Genomic DNA, 17,929 nt, shown 5'->3' with positions numbered 1-17,929 from the left:
CCTTCCTTTGGAAAGCTTCATAATCATGTAGTAAATGTAAAAGTGAATGATCTGGGGACTTCCCTGATGGTCCAGTAGCTAAGACTCCTAGCTCCCAATGCAGGGAGCCAGGGTTTGACCCCTGGTCAGGGAACTGGATCCCACCTGCTCCAACTAAGTCCTGTCACAGTCAAATAAATTTATTTTTAAGTGATCGGATATAGACTGTATTTTCCCTGACTCATTAAAAAAAAAAACAAAAACCCAGAAATCTAAGTTGCTAGTTATTGATACTTGAGTATGTTTAGGAGCCATTATTCAAGACTATTGGCACTAAAGAGAGAAGGTCACCCATTCCAGTCTGAAAATGGACTGTCTGCTACAGTGAGTTCAGTGACTTCTGTTTACATACTACTTACTCCATCTGATCATCTTTTCCCAAAGAGAGAGAAACATACTTGACTTACCCAGTTGGTTATTTCAGGCCTCCTGCACTTATCACTACAAAGAATAGCTACAAAATTGATGGTCCCCTTCCGTCGCCCTTTGTAGACCACAGTCTTGCTTCCTCTGCCAATCTCCTCATACAGGATGAAGTTTTCCATCTCTGGGTTGACTTCTCACCTTTGATAAAATGACAGTCTAATAGCATCTCTAACCCCTAAAAAGTAAACAAATATGACACTTCAAAACCCAAACTAGCTGGATGACTGATTAGCCTAAGCTATTTAATATGTAATCAATAAGTCTAATAATTCTGTAAATTCAAATTCCACCTATAAATGTTGATACAAGTGTCTTTGTTTTCGTAAAATGAAAAAAAAACTAAGAAAAAAATAAAACAATTCACAAACCAATATTCAACTCCCTAGCAACAAGACCATAACAAACATAATGAAAATGACAGCTATTTTGAACACATGGAACAAAACCAGGGAATGAATGAGATTTCAGTCAATGTATCTTGATACAGCTCTTACTCTGTTACACGGGAAAGCACTTTGTGTCAGTAACTGTGTAATGAATGGGGTAATAAGCCCCATCTAAGTGAAGAGGAACTAAAAAGCCTCTTGATGAAAGTGAAAGAGGAAAGTGAAAAAGTTGGCTTAAAGCTCAACATTCAGAAAACGAAGATCATGGCATCTGGTCCCATCACTTCATGGGAAATAGATGCAGAAACAGTGGAAACAGTGGCAGACTTTATTTTGGGGAGCTCCAAAATCACTGCAGATGGTGAGTACAGCCATGAAATTAAAAGATGCTTACTCCTTGGAAGAAAAGTGATGACCAACCTAGATAGCATATTCAAAAGCAGAGACATTACTTTGCCGACTAAGGTCCATCTAGTCAAAGCTATGGTTTTTCCTGTGGTCATGTATGGATGTGAGAGTTGGACTGTGAAGAAGGCTGAGTGTTGAAGAATTGATGCTTTTAAACTGTGGTGTTGGAGAAGACTCTTGAGAGTCCCTTGGACTCCAAGGAGATCCAACCAGTCCAGTCTGAAGGAGATCAGCCCTGGGATTTCTTTGGAAGGAATGATGCTAAAGCTGAAACTCCAGTACTTTGGCCACCTCATGCGAAGAGTTGACTCATTGGAAAAGACTCTGATGCTGGGAGGGAGTGGGGGCAGGAGGAGAAGGGGATGACAGAGGATGAGATGGCTGGATGGCATCACTGACTTGATGGACGTGAGTCTGAGTGAACTCTGGGAGTTGGTGATGGACAGGGAGGCCTGGCGTGCTGCGATTCATGGGGTCCCAAAGAGTCAGACACGACTGAGCAACTGAACTGCACCATAAATTATGAGAAATGAGACAATGCACGTGAAAACACTATGTAAATAAATACAGAATGATAGTATTTCTATCTAACCCACAGAGATTTTAAGAGTCAATTCAAATATTATTCGAAGTCAGTGGTCAGCAAACTACTGGTTCCTGGGCCATATCCAGCCTGCTGACTCCTTTGTAAATAAGTGGAACACAGCCATGTCCAGTCACTTATATGTTGTCTAAGGATGCTTTCCAGCTATGACAGCAATGTTGAGTAGTAGTAAGAGTGACCCTATGACCTGCACACCCTCTAAAATATTTACTATCTGGCCTTTTACTGGAGAAAGTTGGCCAACTCTTTCAAATCACTTTTTTTAAACCACCCATTATAACAACTTCATTTTCTTGGCCAACAAAATCATCTTATATTCACGAGTGAATAACAATCTGATGTAGTCTTTTACAAGGCCATGCAGTTGCAAAGAGTCAGACACAACTTAGCAACGAAACAACAGGGGCTTATACTTCAACCAAGAACAGAAGTGTCAATATTTATACTGATAGTAGATATGCTTTCAGTTCAGTTGCTCAGCCGTGTCAGACTCTTTGCGACCCCATGAACTGCAGCATGCCAGGCCTCCCTGTCCATCATCAACTGCCGGAGTCCACTCAAACCCATGTCCATCGAGTCAATGATACCATCCAACAATCTCATCCTCTGTCATCCCTTCTCTTCCTGCCCTCAATCTTTCCCAGCATCAGGGTCTTTTCCAATGAGTCAGCTCTTCACATCAGGTGGCCAAAGTACTGGAGTTTCAGCCTCAACATCAGTCCTTCCAATGAACACCCAGGACTGATCTCCTTTAGGATGGACTGGTTGGATTTCCTTGCAGTCCAAGGGACTCCCAAGAGTCTTCTCCAACACCACAGTTCAAAAGCATCAATCCTTCGGTGCTCAGCTTTCTTTAGAGTCCAACTCTCACATCCACACATGATGACTGGAAAAACCATAGCCTGACTAGATGGACCTTTGTCGGCAAAGTAATGTCTCTGCTTTTTAATATGCTGTCTAGGTCGGTCATAACTTTCCTTCCAAGGAGTAAGCGTCTTTTAATTTCATGGCTGCAATCGCCATCTGCAGTAATTTTGGAGCCCAGAAAAATAAAGTCAGCCACTGTTTCCACTGTTCTCCCATCTATCTGCCATGAAGTGATGGGACCAGATGCCATGATCTTCGTTTTCTGAATGTTGATCTTTAAGTCAACTTTTTCACTCTCCTCTTTCACTTTCATCAAGAGGCTCTTTAGTTCTTCTTCACTTTCTGCCATAAGGGTGGTGTCATCTGCATATCTGAGGTTATTGATATTTCTCCCGTCAATCTTGATTCCAGCTTGTGCCAGCGTTTCTCATGATGTGCTTTCAGAGTAGCTCAAAATCTTGGAACGCTAAGGAAGTAATGTGGTTTCCTTACTTCCAAGAGAAATAAAATTTTAAGTGGCTCCTATGTTCAGAAATTATTATAAGCAATACTTTTACCTGACAGATGAGCTATTATTAAGATTCTGGGGCATTCTAAGCTTGACTCTCCAGAAGCAGAACAAAATCACCTGGCTGCTATTAATATTGCTGCAAGAAATGCTGCCCTTAAAGGGACCAAGAGCAACCAAACCTCTGTCATGGTCCAAAAGATATTTCCCAAAATGATCATTTAGAAAAACTGGCACAAAGGGCCAACAGTTGGCCTCGGAAAAAGAAAAACAAGATTAGAAATTCAACAACTGTTGGTTTGATAAAAGAAAAAGCTTTGGTTTGGACTAAGGAACAGCCCTGCCCTATGAGAGACTAAAATCCCCACTCCTTATCCCTGTACATGCATTTTGTCAGTGTACTAACAAAATGATGGCCTTCACGAATCAATACCGCTGGGGAAACATCACCTAGTGGCAAATGAATTACATACTGAACCATCTAACAGATAAAGTATGCTTTAGTCATGATCTGTGTGTTGTCACGGTGGACTGAACCTTTGCTTGCAGACAGTCTACTGCCTCTTACGGGGCTAAAGGACCAGCATTTTTAAGATTCAACTGGCAAAATACAGAGGCCCTCCAAATATCTCAACCAAAAGCATTGCTCTTGGTCCTTCTAAATCTCAGATCCACCCCTTCTGTAATTCAGAAACTCTCAACCTCTTGAGATAGTCACAGGACATCCAATGCACTGGGCTCCTGCTTCTTACAATCCACAACTAATAAATGGAGGGTTACTCCAATATTGAAAGGCCTAATTCCTTCTATGAAAAATAAGCATGTTTTGGCAGGGCAGTCTTCTTCTAGGGCACCCTCAGGAAACAAAGACCTCCAGCATCATACCTTGCAACCTGGAGAGTTCGTTTACTGGAAAAGACACTTCTGCAAGAACCATCTTCAGCATCACTAGAAAGGTCCCTACTGAGTAATTACTAACCAACACTTGCGCCACCGAACTCCAAGGAACACAACTTTTGGATCCATGTGCCACATCTAAAGAAAATGCAGAACTCTGACTGGACCTGCACAGCAACTGGTGATCTGAAAGTAAAGATTCTGCTAATTAAAGCAGACAACATCCAATGAGACAGCTTTCCCAAGGTATGCAGGTCTGGCCTGCTGGAAGGTTGTCACTGCGGGGCTGCACCCTGCAGGCCCACGAGCCTTGTAACTGCTCAGTCTCAGAGAGCGAGCCTGGAGTCAGCAACAGAGACGTAAATGACTTACTGGACAGGGGTCTTACATGCCTGAAGCAAGGTTCTGGAGAGACAACCCACTGTGCGTGGCAGACAGCAGGCAGAACAAGACATGGCAGCAATCTGCACTACTTGAGGGAGGAGGGGTCTACCATTTACAGGGGAACTGATGCCAGGTGGGCTCATCAGGAACCAGAGACTAATGAAGAGGACTGGACAGTCCTGTGAGTGAAGTAGGGCGAGGTCAAGCAAGGCATGTACAGAAACCAAGAGAACAGCCATCCTGAATGGGCTAACCATTCGGTCGCCAACGCCAAACCTTAGATTATGGCCTAAGACTTCAGATGATCACCAATGTCTATGATCTTGATAACATATAGATTTTAGATTAAAAGTGCCTGGTAGATCTCTCTCCTACCCCTCCTTAGTAACTGTTACCTTAACAGGTTTCCACTCTGCACTTCCCCCCCACCTGAGACACTACACCCAGGAAAGATACTTTCCAACATAGAGGGACAAAAAGCCTCTGCAACTACAAAACCTGACTCTTGATCAGCGATGCTTTCAGAGAAAGATCTTGATCAAAAGAGAGAAATGTAAAATATGTATATACATATTAAAAAATTTTTTTCAAAAAATAAAAATAAAAAATAAAAAAGATTTCGATTAAATAGAGTTGGGAGACAAGAAGTGGGGTGCTCTCATTCCCTGTGATGATAGCCGAGCTCAACTGGAAGAAGAATCCTCTTCTTTCCTGGCAAGGACTCCGTCAATGGAGTCTTTGTTTACCACAGCCTTCCCAACTTACTCTTCCCCTTTATAAAATCTTTCTCCTTCCCTGCCAAGCTGGGGAACTGCACCATGTCTTGTCGTGGTTACACACGCCAAATTGGAATTCCCTGCTGATGTCAAATAAGGCCATCTTTCCTGGAGAAATATCTGGCAGTCTTTTAGTTATGGTAAAGAGAACCAGTCCTGACTCCTAAGCCACCAAAATGCAGCCTTAACAGGAGAAATTATGTGTTAAAAAATAAATAAATAAAATAACCTGAGATCTTAAATGTTCACAAACTGGTTATATTATGATACATCAGCATAAGATGTTAAAATAAGTTATTATAAGATGAGTGATTCCTTCAGAACAAGTTTTTAGGCCACAAGAAAAAAAAAATCTTAAAATTTTGAATTTGAGTCGGGCCAAGTTCATTTCCTCAATCTTTCACTGAATAGAGGCATCTGAGCAGGGCACTCAGCCTGAAATTAACAAAACATATCAATTACAGCGTAGGCTTAGACAAGGGTGGTTTATTACCTGCAGTATTTCCTCTCTCTATGGGCTCAACTTCCTTAGAGCAAAATAAGAATTCAATCAGACTATTTTATAAGTTATCTTTCAGATTTGAAAACCACTGTCTTTAAGATTCTTTTTTTACTCAGTCCAAGGATGTTCCTCACCTCAGACTTCCTAATGCACATTTTTTAAATGTTTTAATTTCTTAAATTGTAAAACAAAACACAAATACAGAAAAACCCACAAAATAAACGTATAGCTTGAAGAATTATTACAAGAAGGCCATCCTTGTAATCACCACCCAGACCAGCCACAGCACTTTGCCAAGAAGTCCTTCCCTGAGCCTCCAACAATCACAACTCCTCAACACTCCCCGCAAAAGTCATCACTCTCCTGACTTCCACGCGTTTCTTTATAGTTTTCTCATTCAAGTGCGCATTCCCAGACACTTCAGTTTAGTCATGCACATTTTCTAAAAAGCATTGTGCGCGTCTTTTAAGTCTCTTTTAATCTGTAAGTTCACCCAGGTATCATCAGAGCTACTCACACCTATCAGCAGTTGAAGCATAAATGACTTCAGCGGGCTGGGCCTATACTCAAACTCTGAAACAAGAGCAGGCAGCAGGGGCACCCAGGTGAAGACAAGAACCTCCTCTTCATCATCCACACCTTCAAATCTTTAAACTCGCTCTCTAGCAGCATTAGCAACACCCGGGAACTGACAAGTGCAAATTCCCCAACATGGGGCCCAGACCTTACTGACTCAAAAACCCTGGAAGCGGGACCCAGAAATTTGCATTTTAACTAGACCTCCGGTGGCACACTACCTTAAAAATCCAAGTCAACCATTCCCGATAGCACAAGAGACGTCGGGCACTACACTGAGCCCTAAACTGGTGCTCCTCCTCGCTGCACTTTTCGGACCAAATCAGTTGCAGGCTTTGAGCTTCGACTGACCTCCAAAGCATAGGCTCTAAGCCGCTACGTTAACACCCTCTCTTCCCGCACGCCACCCGCCCCAAACTGGAGGCTTTCACTGCCTCCCCACGTCCAACGACATCAGTCAGCGAGGCCAGCTTAGAATCCAGGAAGCTAAACCAGAGTTTTAAGAGATAAAACTCCGAATATGAGGTGTCTATAAAGCGCATCTCCAGAACCCAGGTCCTAGAAGACGTGTTTCGTGTACCCTAAATCCAAAGTTTTGTAGAGTTGAACACAAGCACAAAAAAACGGAGCCCGAAGAGAGAGGGGGCGCTGGGGCCTCTGTCCACGGAGGGAGAGAGAGTGGTGGGCGGCCCCCCTGCAGACCGGCGAGCGCTGAGAGGGGTCAGGGACACAAAGTCCTGGCCCCTGAAACCGCCACTGCCGCTCACCTGCCCGCTCGCTGGTGAGAATCCTAGCGGGAGTGCTCGCGTCTCGGCCCCCGCGCCTGAAGACGAGTCCACTGGCTAAAGGCCAGGGGCGAAGCAATGGAGCAAGGGGCGACGCAAAAGGAACACCGTGAGGCCGTGTAGGTGAAGCACCCCTCCGGGTTTGGATTCGGCCAGCCGGTCTCCAAGGCAGCACGCAGAACGCCGCTTTGAGCGCCCCGCGCTGATTGGCTGAGCAGTTTCGGTTCCCATTGGCTGGGGCCGGGAAGTGGAGCCGCTAGGGTCAACTTCAATAGCCCCGCGGCAACTTCAATGGCCCCGCGCCTAGCGTTAGGACGAGACCACCGATCGACCCCAAACCGGGGTAGAACGTGCTTGGCAAGGCTCAGAGCGTCAGTGACCGGCCTTGCGAGCTCCGCACCGCTCCGCGTTTGGATCGGTCCAACCCGTCTCCAGGGCAGCACGCAGAACGCCGGAAAAAGAGCAGGGCTCTGATTGGCTGAGAAGTTGTGTTGCTATTGGCTGGGGTCTGGAAGTGGGGTGCCCGTATTACGGAGTTGATCCATCCTAACAGTGGGTGGGGGAGTCGGGGCTTGGGGCTGGTCGTTGGGGCCCTTCCTGGGTAGTAATTGAACAGTTGGTGGCAGTGCAGTCTTGTGCCCTCATCATTTCGTCCTTCCTCCACTGTCTTCAGTTTTCCTCCATCCTTGGTGGAAGGGGCAACTTAGTCTGTAACAATCGCTCCTCAGTTTCCCTCCCCTTTAGGAGAGGTTACGGATTATCTCCCGTTTTGTACATGAGAAAAGACCAGAAACCTGATCTCGAGTTGGTTATGACTTTCGAAGCTCCAAACTCTCAAATTCCAGCCACCAGAAACGTTAGCACAAGCTCCTCTCTTCCACACGAAGTTAGCTCACAGATAATCACCTTTGGCATCAGAATTATCTGAAGCTCTGGTTAAAACAGGGCCCGCCCACCCACAGAATTTCTGATTCTGTAAATCTGGTGAGCCCCCAAAGTTCTCATATCTATTAAGGTGATGTGAATGTTGCGGATAACGGACCACGCTTTGCAAACCTTTACGGGTAGAAACTGTGTCTGTCTCTCATCTCAGGTTAATCATGTCTCCTGTTCTTTGACCTCTAACCCTTCTTGCCTTCCCAAGAGTCTTAAATTAGCCTTGATTGTCGGTTTTTTGTATTTAGGAGATTTGATGTGGAAAAAAAATTCCTTATATATCACTTACAATGAAATATCAGCTAATTTATTCTGAGTTTTGACAGCCTCATCCTTAATGTCAGAAATAAGTATCTGGAATGTAGTTATTCCTTAAAACTGGTTAAATACACATCACCTGTGTTGAAGAAGTTCCCATATTCTTGGAACAACTAGGGAACCTAAGAAAGATGTTCCACTTCTACTTAGGAGCCAAACCAGGTCATTTGGGAAAGGCTATAACTATCCTCACAAAATAATCTGGATTCATGATTCGAGGACCTGAACACATCAATTTACCAAAAAGCCTCCCAAATTCTAAAACTTAAACCCTAATGGCACTTAACAACGAGGAAGGAAGAATGAAATTAGAGCACTCCCTAATACCATTTGTTGTTGTTGAGTCACTCAGTCCTGTCCAACTCTTTTGCAACCCCATGGACAGTAGCCCCAAGGTTCCCTGTCCATGGGGATTCTCCAGGCAAGGATACTGGAGTAGGTTGCCATTTCCTTCTCCACCCTAATTCCATACACAAAAAAATAAAATGGATTTAAGACCTAAATGTAAAGCTGCTGCTGCTGCTAAGTCACTTCAGTCGTGTCCAACTCTGTGCGACCCCATAGACGGCAGCCCGCCAGGCTCCCCCGTCCCGGGATTCTCGAGGCAAGGACACTGGAGTGGGTTGCCATGTCCTTCTCCAAGGCATGAAAGTGAAAAGTGAAAGTGAAGTCGCTCAGTCATGTCCGACCCTCAGTGATCCCATGAACTGCAGCCCACCAGGCTCCTCCATCCATGGGGTTTTCCAGGCAAGAGTACTGGAGTGGGGTGCCATTGCCTTCTCCAAATGTAAAGCTAGACACTATAAAACCCTGAGAGGAAAACATAGGCAGAACATTCTTTGACATAAATCTCAGCAAGATCTTTTTTGACCCACGACCTAGAGTAATGAAAATAAAAACAAAAATAAATGGGACCCAACTAACCTTAAAAACTTTTGCACAGCAAAGTAAACCATAAACAAAATGAAAAGATAACCCTCGGAATGGGAGAAAATATTTGCAAATGAGGCAACCAACAAGCAATCTCCAAAATATATAAACAGCTCATGCAGCTCAGTATCAAATCAAAATATGAGCTAAAGATCTAAGTAGACATTTCTCCAAAGAAGACATAAAGATGGCCAAAAAGCACATGAAAAGCTACTCAACATCACTACTTACAGAGAAATGTAAATCAAAACTTCAATGAGTTATCACCTCACACCAGTCAGAATGGCCATCATCAAAATATCTACAAACAATAAATACTGGCTAGAAGAGTCAGACACGACTGAGCGACTTCACTTTAACTTTTCACTTTCATGCTTTGCAGAAGAAATGGCAACCCACTCCAATCTTCTTGCCTGGAGAATCCCAAGAACGGGGGAGCCTGGTGGGCTGCCGTCTATGGGGTCGCACAGAGTCAGACATGACTGAAGTGACTTAGCAGCAGCAGCAGCAGGATATGCAGAAAAGGGAACCCTCCTACACTGTTGGTGGGAATGTAAATTGGTACAGCCACTGTGAAGAACAGTACGGAGAATCCTCAAAAAACTAAAAATAGAACTGCCATATGACCTAGCAATCCCACTCCTGTGCATAATATATCTAGAGAAAACCATAATAATTTAAAAAGATACATGCAACCCAGTGTTTGTTGCAGCACTATTTACAATAGCCAGGATATGGGGAACAACCTAAATGTCCATCAACAGAGAAATGAATAAAGATGTGGTACATATGTACAATGGACTATTAGTCATAAAAGGACTATAGATGTGGATAGATCTAGAGATTGTCATATACAGTGAAGTCAGAAGGAGAAAAATATCATATAACATCTCTTATATGTGGAATCTAGAAAAAATAGGGAAAAGTGAAAGTCGCCCAGTCATGTCTGACTCTTTGCGACCCCGTGGAACCCCACCAGGTTCCTCTGTCCTTGGAATTCTCTAGGCCAGAGTACTGGAGTGGGTAGCCTTTCCCTTCTCCAGCGGATCTTCCCAACCCAGGGATCAAACTCAGGTCTGTCACATTGCAGGCAGAGTCTTTACCATCTGAGCCACAAGGGAAGCCCAGAAATTCTGGAGTGGGTAACCTATCCCTTCTCCAGCAGATCTTCCCGACCAGGAATCAAACCGGAGTCTCCTATATTGCAGGCAGATTCATTACCAACTGAGCTATCAGGGAAGCCTGAAAAAGTAGTACAGATGGACTTACTTGCAAAACAGAAATCAAGACACGGATATAAAGAGCAAACTTAAGGATACCAAGAGGGAAAGGGGAGGGTGATGTGAAGTGGGAGATTAGAACTAACATAGATACACTGCTGCTGCTGCTGCTGCTGCCAAGTTGAGTCAGTTGTCAGTCATGTCTGACTCTGTGCGACCCCAGAGACCGCAGCCCACCAGGCTCCTCTATCCCTGGGATTCTCCAGGCAAGAATACTGGAGGGGGTTGCCATTTCCTTTTCCAATGCATGAAAGTGAAAATGAAGTCGCTGCTCCGTCGTCTGACTCTTCACGACCCCATGGACTGTAGCCTACCAGGCTCCTCCGTCCACGGGATTTTCCAGGCAAGAGTACTGCAGTGGGGTGCCATTGCCTTCTCCATAGGTACACTACTATATATAAAATAGATAACTAGTGATAACCTACTGTATAGCACAGGGAACTCTCCACAATGCTGTGTGGTGATTTAAATGGGAAGGAAACCCAAAAAAGAGAAGATATATGTATACGTGTGGTTGATTCAGTTTTTGCTGTACAGCAGAAAGTAACAAAACATTGTAAAGCAACTATGCTTCAATAAAAATTAATTTAAAAAGAACAAGGAAGGAAAGCATCATCAGATGGAAAATCTAAGGCCTTTCCATCTGGAACACAGAAAACACTCAGAAAAGCAGAGGCTCTACAGCAGAAGTAACCCCAACTCAGCCACTAGCATTTGAGTCTCCAGGCATGTAATCCTCATCTTGGTAATAGATGAAAGGAATTCTACCTCCCCTACCAGCTGGCTTGACACTCTGGGCAGCATCTGTCTGCCCTGGCTTTTGCTTCCAAGATGAAAACTTTGAATACTAACTTTGTTAGTGATATGAGCAAAGGACCTGGAGCACTGGAGGATGGGGAATGCCTTCTGAACCTTGTGGCCCTTCCTGCCCAGAAAGATGGCATGGCTAATGTTTTTATATCTGATGCAAAGATTGGAAGTTTCCTTGTTGGGGAAAGAGATTGTCCCAAGAGAAAATATTGACATCTAGCTTAGGGAAGGTCTCCCAGTGAAAGAGCCTATCTCAGTGCCTTGACCCAAAATGAAGTTTATTAATCAATAAACCCTCGAAATATGCAGTAAACACTGAATGAGCCTTTTAGTGTCTTACTCTTGCATGTGAGGGCTTCCCTTGTGGCTCAGCTGGTAAAGAATCTACCTGCAATGTGGGAGACCTGGGTTTGATCCCTGGGTTGGGAAGATCCCCTGGAGAAGGGAAAGGCTACCCACTCCAGTATTCTGGCCTGGAGAATTCCATGGACTGTATAGTCCATGGGGTCACAAAAAGTCAGACATGACTGAGCAACTTTCACTTCACTTGTATGTGAACACATAGAAATATCAAGATAAACAAGAAAAGACTCTAACATTAAAGACAAAGATTAAAATAAGCAAATGAATACAAGTAACAGAGGAAACAAAGACAATGCAAAAAACTGAAATTTCAAAACTATATTTAGTATCTTTATAAATGCTATAAAGTTTTATAAATAAAGCTTTATAGCATCCATCAGTTCAGTTCAGTTCAGTTCAGTCCAGTCACTCAGTCGTGTCCAACTCTTTGTGACCCCATGAATCACAGCACACCAGGCCTCCCTGTCCATCACCAACTCCCAGAGTTCACTCAGACTTGCGTCCATCGAGTCAGTGATGCCATCCAGCCATCTCATCCTCTGTCGTCCTCTTCTCCTCCTGCCCTCAATCCCTCCCAGCATCAGAGTCTTTACCAATGAGCCAGCTCTTCGCATGAGGTGGCCAAAGTACTGGAGTTTCAGCTTTAGCATCATCCCTTCCAAAGAAATCCCAGGGCTATTCTCCTTTAGGATGGACTGGTTGGATCTCCTTGCAGTCCAAGGGACTCTCAAGAGTCTTCTCCAACACCGCAGTTCAAAAGCATCAATTCTTTGGCGCTCAGCCTTCTTCACAGTCCAACTCTCACATCCATACATGACCACGGGAAAAACCATAGCCTTGACTAGACGGACCTTAGTCGGCAAAGCAATGTCTCTGCTTTTGAATATACTATCTAGGTTGCTCATGACTTTTCTTCCAAGGAGTAAGCATCTTTTAATTTCATGGCTGCAGTCACCATCTACAGTGATTTTGGAGCCCAAAAAAATAAAGTCTGACACTCTTTCCACTGTTTCCCCATCTATTTGCCATGAAGTGATGGGACCGGATGCCATGATCTTCATTTTCTGAATGTTGAGCTTTAAGCCAACTTTTTCATTCTTCTCTTTTACTTTCATTAAGAGGCTTCTTAGCTCCTCTTCACTTTCTGCCATAAGGGTGGTGTCATCTGCATATCTGAGGTTATTGATATTTCTCCCGGCAATCTTGATTCCAGCTTGTGTTTCTTCCAGTCCAGCGTTTCTCATGATGTACTCTGCATAGAAGTTAAATAAGCAGGGTGACAATATACAGCCTTGACGTACTCCTTTTCCTATTTGGAACCAGTCTGTTGTTCCATGTCCAGTTCTAACTGTTGCTTCCTGACCTGCATACAGGTTTCTCAAGAGGCAGGTCAAGTGGTCTGGGATTCCCATCTCTTTCAGAATTTTCCACAGTTTATTGTGATCCACACAGTCAAAGGCTTTGGCATAGTCAATAAAGCAGAAATAGATGTTTTTCTGGAACTCTCTTGCTTTTTCCGTGATCCAGCGGATGTTGGAAATTTGATCTCTGGCATCCATAGTTTCTACTTTATTTTCTCTTTAAGAGATATTTAAGAATTAAGTTCTGTTCATTTTTAATTAACAACTGGATAGATTTTTGCTGTTGTTGTTGGCTTGTAGAGCTACTTGATTTGAGGGGTTTTTGGAAATTTCCTTTGCGCTCTAATAAGTGGTTAATGTTGTTAAATGTTCCATGGGTGTTTGGAAAGAAGATATAGTTTTATTTGTTGGGTTCAAAATTTCATATGCATATTTTCAAGCTTAGTAACTGACATGTTCAAATCTTTTAAATCCTCTTTTTCTGGTGCTTTATCCTGCTTGCTCTGCCAGTTCCTGAGAACTCTTTTTGGAAGTTACTCATTAAGGTTGTGGATTTGCTGATTCTTTGTCATTAGATTTAGTTCAAGCTTAGGAAAATAACAACAAAATGTGCTGATGGAAATGAAAGGCTCTAGTAAAGAGAAACACAGAAATGAATGAAACAGAAGGGAGAGTGGGTAGGAATCCACTCAACGGGGGTGTGAACTTGAGAGGGCAGGAGATGGTTTCCACGATGCTCTTCCGGGTTGTCATTTCCCCAGAGAACTGGACAAGGAGGTTGGCCGTGGTGTCACGGGGTCTCTAGCCCTCCCTAAGATGAGACACGTTCTGCACTCAGGTGGCCAGCTCAGGGGACAGACCCTGCTGGAGACGGAAGCTGGACGCTGGAGGCCAGGATTGCTGCACCTCGTCACTCTGGAAGGCCTGGGAGAAAGCATGATCATTCTTCCAGCACCAACTCATTAATGAAGAACCAGACACCACCTCCCTCTTAGATGGGGGATTTTCAACCTTATAATATTATTAATAACTCATAGCCCATAAAATGTCTGGCCTTCCTCCTTTAATAACAAAATTATTCCTTCTAACATGCATCACAAGTACTGTGGCAACTCCAGGATGAACTAGATTTCCAGTGAAAATAGGTATGTTTTTTGGCCACTTCATGTGACACATTTCTTAACGGTTGGTCCCTTTCCAGATCCTCTTTACCTCTGGCCCTGACTCCCCTTTACCTGACGCTGCTATCTTCTTCTTCCTTCCTCAAAGCTCATTTTACTGTGTGAAACAAATTTTACTGAAGGTGTGGCAATAGCAGAGAAAGGTTACAACACAACCGAAAACTGAGTGTTAGACACAGATATAGAAAACAAACTTCTGATAACCAAAGGGGAGAGTGGGAGAGGGATAAATGAGGAGTTTGATATTTATATATATATACACTAGTATAAATAAAATAGAAAACCTACAAGGACCTACTATAATAGCACAGGTAACTATACTCAACACCTTGAAACAAACTATAATGGAAAAGAACCTAAAAAACAACATATGTGTGAATCACTGAATCGCTTTGCTGTACACCTGAAATTAATACTAACTAACATTGTAAATCAACTAATCTTAATAAAAAAAATTTTAAGTGAGTGTTAGATGTAATGCTGGTAAGAGTGTTAGAAAGCAGGCACTTTCACATTGATGATGGGTGGGTCAAGTATTTGTCAATAACTGTGAAAATAATAAATGCACATCCCCATTGACCCAGAAATTCTAATTCTAAAAATCTATCGAGTAGATATATTCTTTACATTTGCAAGATGACATATGCACAAAAGTGTTCGTTACAGCCTTCTTTGTAATTGTTTGAAAATTGATATCAGCTCAAATTTCTATCAACAGAAGACTGATTAAATTAGAAATGATTTTGTTCTTTGTGTTCAGTTCAGTTCAGTTCAGTCGCTCAGTCGTGTCTGACTCTTTGGGACCCCATGAATCGCAGCACGCCAGGCCTCCCTGTTCATCACCATCTCCTGGAGTTCACGCAGACTCACGGCCATCGAGTCCGTGATGCTATCCAGCCATCTCATCCTCTGTCGTCCCCTTCTCCTCCTGCCCTCAATCCCTCCCAGCATCAGTCATTTCCAATGAGTCATCTCTTCTCATGAGGTGGCCAAAGTACTGGAATTTCAGCTTTAGCATCATTCCTTCCAAAGTAATCCCAGGGTCGATCTCCTTCAGAATGGACTGGTTGGATCTCCTTGCAGTCCAAGGGACTCTCAAGAGTCTTCTCCAACACCACATTTCAAAAGCATCAATTTTTTGGCACTCAGCCTTCTTCACAGTCCAACTCTCACATCCATACATGACCACAGGAAAAACCATAGCCTTGACTAGATGGACCTTAGTCGGCAAAGTAATGTCTCTGCTTTTGAATATGCTATCTAGGTTGGTCATCACTTTTCTTCCAAGGAGTAAGCGTCTTTTAATTTCATGGCTGCAGTCACCATCTACAGTGATTTTGGAGCCCAAAAAAATAAAGTCTGATACTGTTTCTACTGTTTCCCCATCTATTTGCCATGAGGTGATGGGACCAGATGCCATGATCTTCATTTTCTGAATGTTGAGCTTTAAGCCAACTTTTTCACTCTTCTTTTTTACTTTCATTAAGAGGCTTTTTAGCTCCTCTTCACTTTCTGCCATAAGGGTGGTGTCATCTGCATATCTGAGGTTATTGATTTTTCTCCCAGCAGTCTTGATTCCAGCTTGTGTTTCTTCCAGTCCAGCATTTCTCATGATGTACTCTGCACAGAAGTTAAATAAGTAGGCTGACAATATACAGCCTTGACGCACTCCTTTTCCTATTTGGAACCAGTCTGTTGTTCCATGTCCAGTTCTAACTGTTGGCTCCTGACCTGCATACAGATTTCTCAAGAGGCAGGTCAAGCGGTCTGGGATTCCCATCTCTTTCAGAATTTTCCACAGTTCATTGTGATCCACACAATCAAAGGCTTTGGCATAGTCAATAAAGCAGAAATAGATGTTTTTCTGGAACTCTCTTGCTTTTTCCATGATCCAGCAGATGTTGGCAATTTGATCTCTGGTTCCTCTGCCTTTTCTAAAACCAGCTTGAACATCAGGGAGTTCACGGTTCATGTATTACTGAAGCCTGGCTTGGAGAATTTTGAGCATTACTTTACTAGCACATGAGATGTTATGGATGTTATAGCATGTTCTTTGTGTATAGATATGAAAATGTCTCCAAGATTAATGAGTAAAGGGAAAAAGCAAGGTGTATAACACTGAGCATAGTAGACTACCATTTGTGGACAGAAAAAAAGAGGGGCAAGAATATATGTCACTATTTGCTCATAGGTAAAAAATAAACAGATTCAGCATCTCCTGAATGACGGACAGGAAATGGGTAACTACTGACCGGGTGGAGGGGAAGTGGGTAGGTGGGTGCAGGACTGGGTATGAGAGATGCATTTTGTACAGTTCAAATGTGGAAGCTTGTAACTGTTCCACGTACTCTATTTGTACTTCATGTAATTTAAATGAATACGTTTATATGTTATATACATGTATACTTTATTTATATGTCTATAATTTAAGTAGACAAAATGGAATGTGGCCCAGTGATAGCCTGCAAGTCCTCCCACCAGTAACCACACACCATGCACCACCCTCCTCCCTGGACTCTGCCTGTTTTCTCTTATTACCTCTTCTATTCATTCAGGACTTTACCCTCCATTCTTCCTTGTCCTCTGGGGAAAACTGTAAGTCTTCGCATGTGATCTGATGGAGCATCTGAACTCTGTAGCCATTACTCACCTCCCTCTAGACAGGACTTATCTAATCTAACCTTTCATCATCAGCAAATTCATCAAGGAGCTTGCCTAGACAAATATCACCCACTCCTGGCTTTTACCTTTAGCAGTGCAAAGAATCTGCAGATTATTTGAATTCAGATATTTCTCTTATTCAGATTTTCTCAGATTATTAGGTCAGCCTCCCTAAGAGTCTGTGACAGGGGAGAGGAGAGGCAAACTGTCCTTGTCCAGAGTAAAAGTCAGTTTCTTTTCCCACTACACCATGCTGGATTTTAGTTCCCCAACCCACTATCAAACCTATGCCCCCTGCATTGGGAGAACTGAGTCTTAACCACTGGACCACGAGGGAAGTCCTTCTTTTCCTCTTTCCTGACACTGTTAACAATGAAATGAACATTCTTATACACCCATCTTGGCGAGTATCTCTGATTTTTTGCCTGAGGATAAATTTCATATATGGTAGGGTAGTGTCAAAAGCTTAACACTTCTTTTGTGATTAAAAACAAATTATTTTCAATCTTAAGCATTTCCCACAGGGAGATTAGCTATTCACCTATCTTTCTAGTTGTCTCAGTTTTCAGTATCAGATTACTTAGTCCATCAGTAATCTGTTTTGCTGAATATTGGTAAACTAGGTTATAATTTTCTTATTCTTCAGAATAATTAACCAATTATCCTAGCACTAAAATTCTCCATTTCCTCATGAATTTGAGGTGCCTCCTTCAATACAGACCAGTTTTTTAATACGCACATAGAGGTTTGTTGCTAGCTTATTAATTAATGTTGCTCCATTGAGTTCTCCATGTTTTGAACAAGTTAGAGATGGTTCTTAATCATTTGGGTATTAAATTTTTCTAATACAGAAGAAAGAAAAATTATAGGCCGAGAATGAAGGGGCAGGAATGACAACGAAAAGATAGGGGAAATGGTTAAGACAGGACAG

At 43.0% G+C, this 17,929-nt stretch overlaps 1 protein-coding gene across 1 annotated transcript in view; it reads right to left on the bottom strand.

Annotated features, from left to right (window-relative positions):
• Window positions 1-584, bottom strand: part of ULK4 (unc-51 like kinase 4) — a 487,906-nt gene extending 487,322 nt beyond the window's left edge. The window contains exon 1 of the mRNA XM_052660763.1: window positions 447-584. Coding sequence (XP_052516723.1) covers window positions 447-584 — 138 coding nt within the window. The remainder of the gene's footprint in view (window positions 1-446) is intronic.
• Between the last annotated feature and the right edge of the window lie 17,345 nt (window positions 585-17,929).

This window comes from Budorcas taxicolor, chromosome 1 (genome assembly GCF_023091745.1).
Source record: "Budorcas taxicolor isolate Tak-1 chromosome 1, Takin1.1, whole genome shotgun sequence".
Lineage (NCBI taxonomy): Eukaryota > Metazoa > Chordata > Mammalia > Artiodactyla > Bovidae > Budorcas > Budorcas taxicolor.
The sequence above is the reverse complement of the archived record's forward strand: the minus strand, read 5'-3'. Positions and strand labels throughout refer to the sequence as shown.